The sequence below is a fragment of the Arachis duranensis genome, chromosome 1 (assembly GCF_000817695.3).
Source record: "Arachis duranensis cultivar V14167 chromosome 1, aradu.V14167.gnm2.J7QH, whole genome shotgun sequence".
Taxonomy (NCBI): Eukaryota; Viridiplantae; Streptophyta; class Magnoliopsida; order Fabales; family Fabaceae; genus Arachis; species Arachis duranensis.
In genome coordinates this window covers 50,242,223-50,244,692 of record NC_029772.3, presented here as the reverse complement: position 1 = coordinate 50,244,692, position 2,470 = coordinate 50,242,223, and the positions used below count along the sequence as shown (strand labels likewise).

General features: G+C 28.5%; 1 protein-coding gene across 2 annotated transcripts in view; it reads right to left on the bottom strand.

Moving 5' to 3' along the window:
* Positions 1-1,941: 1,941 nt before the first annotated feature.
* Positions 1,942-2,470, bottom strand: part of LOC107488983 (molybdenum cofactor sulfurase-like) — a 2,566-nt gene continuing 2,037 nt past the window's right edge. The window contains exon 2 of one of the 2 annotated variants that reach the window (XM_016109772.3): positions 1,942-2,446. In XM_016109772.3, coding sequence (XP_015965258.1) covers positions 1,948-2,446 — 499 coding nt within the window. In that variant the 3' untranslated portion in view covers positions 1,942-1,947. The remainder of the gene's footprint in view (positions 2,447-2,470) is intronic. The other variant, XM_052253356.1, reaches the window with a different exon arrangement.

Below are 2,470 nucleotides of genomic sequence, written 5' to 3'. Positions count from 1 at the left end.
TTTTGTCATGGGCTGAACAAACAAATCGGCACTAACAAAAATATTAATTCCCTCATTTAACACACGGAGGACCTTTACACCACAAAAATACTTAGGAAAATTCGATTGAATTCTTCCATTACTCTGTTATTGTCGATGTGATGTCTTCAAGTAATTTCACTGTTTTATTTGTTGGCAGGTGCTTCCATTATCGTTCTGACGAGTTACAGATTTTAACGCTCTTGAACCCACCACATTCCACCTCTACCATAAATGATCTTCAAAGTCCGAAAAATTGCTGCCATAGAAAAGAAAGACGCATGTTTGTTGCTATTGCTGGTTGGCTAACTCCAAACGCAAAATCGATTCTGTAGAAGAACCTCGGTCTCCATGAAGGCGCCATAATTCTCAGATGACGACATAGTCAAAGCACAATACAACAAGTTCATTATCTTTTATTTCAAATTATCCTCAAATTGTACTAATAAAATGAAAAATTAAAATACAATTATATTTAAACAATTATTTATATTATTTTTTTATTAATTTATTCAAAAAATAATTAAATTCTGAAGCTAATTGGTATAAAATATTACAGATATAAAACTGTTCATACCCTGGCCCAATACAGAGGCCCAGGTCCAACTAAAAAGGCCTAACCTGAAGGGTTTTTCTTTATCAATGAGTTATAGTTCAAATGACATAGTTTTCATCTAAGAGTTGGTAAAAAAAATACTTCTTTCTTTTATTAACTTTTTTTAAACATTAATTATTTATTTTACATGCAATATAGAAATAAATGAATATAATATTTATTGAGTAGACGCAGTTACTTAAAATTTTTTTATTATCATAGTGTTTGAACCAAATAAAAGAAAATATTATTTTAAGAAAAACTAATAATATATTTTTAATAATATTCTTAATACAAAATAATAAATTTTAAATATTTTTTTAAATAATATATATTAACTAAAATAATATAATTATCCCAAATAATATATTATAAATATAGTAAAATGACATATTTCAATAAAAAAATTGTTAATAAAAAATTATATGAATTTTTGTTTCGCATAAAATAAAATTACAAAACAAAATTTATTTCAATTTTAATATTATATACATAATATATATTTAATATTATTTTTTTAAGATTCTAATATATCTTTTTTTTTCTGAATTTAGTACATGAATTTTCAACTTATTTTTTATGTATTATTTATTTTAATTCTAAAGTCCAAGAACTTTTTTTTTGTACAGACATGTTGTTTTTAATATTTATATACTATTTTTTATTTTGAACTTCAGCCCAATATCTGATATTTACAAAAAAAATTTAAAATTTGTAAAAAAATGATTAACCTGATTAACAGGTTACCTTTTTAAATCTAGACCATTCAAATAAAATATAATAAATAAAGAGTTCAGATTTAATAAATTCACAAGGTGTACAGCACTCCATACTTAACAAGGAACGTTTAAGAATGAGCCTTAATAGAGTTAACGATAAAATATATGTTGTAATAATTTTAAAACGTGAAGAAATTAAATATAAAGTTTAGAATATTAGAATTAACATTAAAACTTGACCTAAATATTAGTAAGATAAATGATACTTTACTCTATTTTAACACGTTACCATCTCTACCTCTTTTTTCGTTGTGGTCACCATGATCTCCACAAAGATTGTTTCTTTGGCAGTTCTATTATCATGTTATCACATTATCGAGCTAAAAACCCCGAAAACCAAACTTCTACAAAATTTGTGTTCTTCTACTAAATCTCTAATTTGGATGAAGAGTAGTGTGCGGATATTGATCGCTGTCTGGTTTTGTCTTGAAATTCTGAACATGATGGGTGTGTCCAAGTTAATTAAGCATAAGTGGAATGGCTGATTCAATTTGAATGAAAAAAGCAAAGTACCACTGAAATGGAAACTAAAATAAATAAAATGGGGTAACAAGTTCATATATCAATTGTCTTTTGATTAAGAGCTACATATCTCCATGTCTCTTTCTCCACAAAATCTGCATCAAGAAACCTTGAAATAAAAGCCCACAATCTGTAAACATCTTCAAAGTTTGTCAAGAAACCAAGTGTAGAAGTCACCACGAATATCCCAGGCCCAAGCCCAAGCCCATGACTATCTCTCTTCTTGTACAGGCCCGGCCTATAATCATCAGAAGTGCTAGATTCCAAGGCTCGTTGCTCCTCCTCTTGATTCTTGTCTAACTTCATATTACGTAAAAATGCAGAACCCAATGAGATATTGTTTCTATCAGCTAGTTTCTGCACTAGTTTAGGATCAATCTTTTCCCCTTTCCAATCAAATATGTTGAATGCCACTGCCGGCCCACGGTGTGAACTTACGTTTGGGCCGTAGATCCTAACCATTGAAATCCCATTTTCAGGATTAGGGTGTTGTAGACTCAACAATGCATTAACCAACCAATTGATAAGGCACCTAATAAAATTAGCAAAAGAGAAA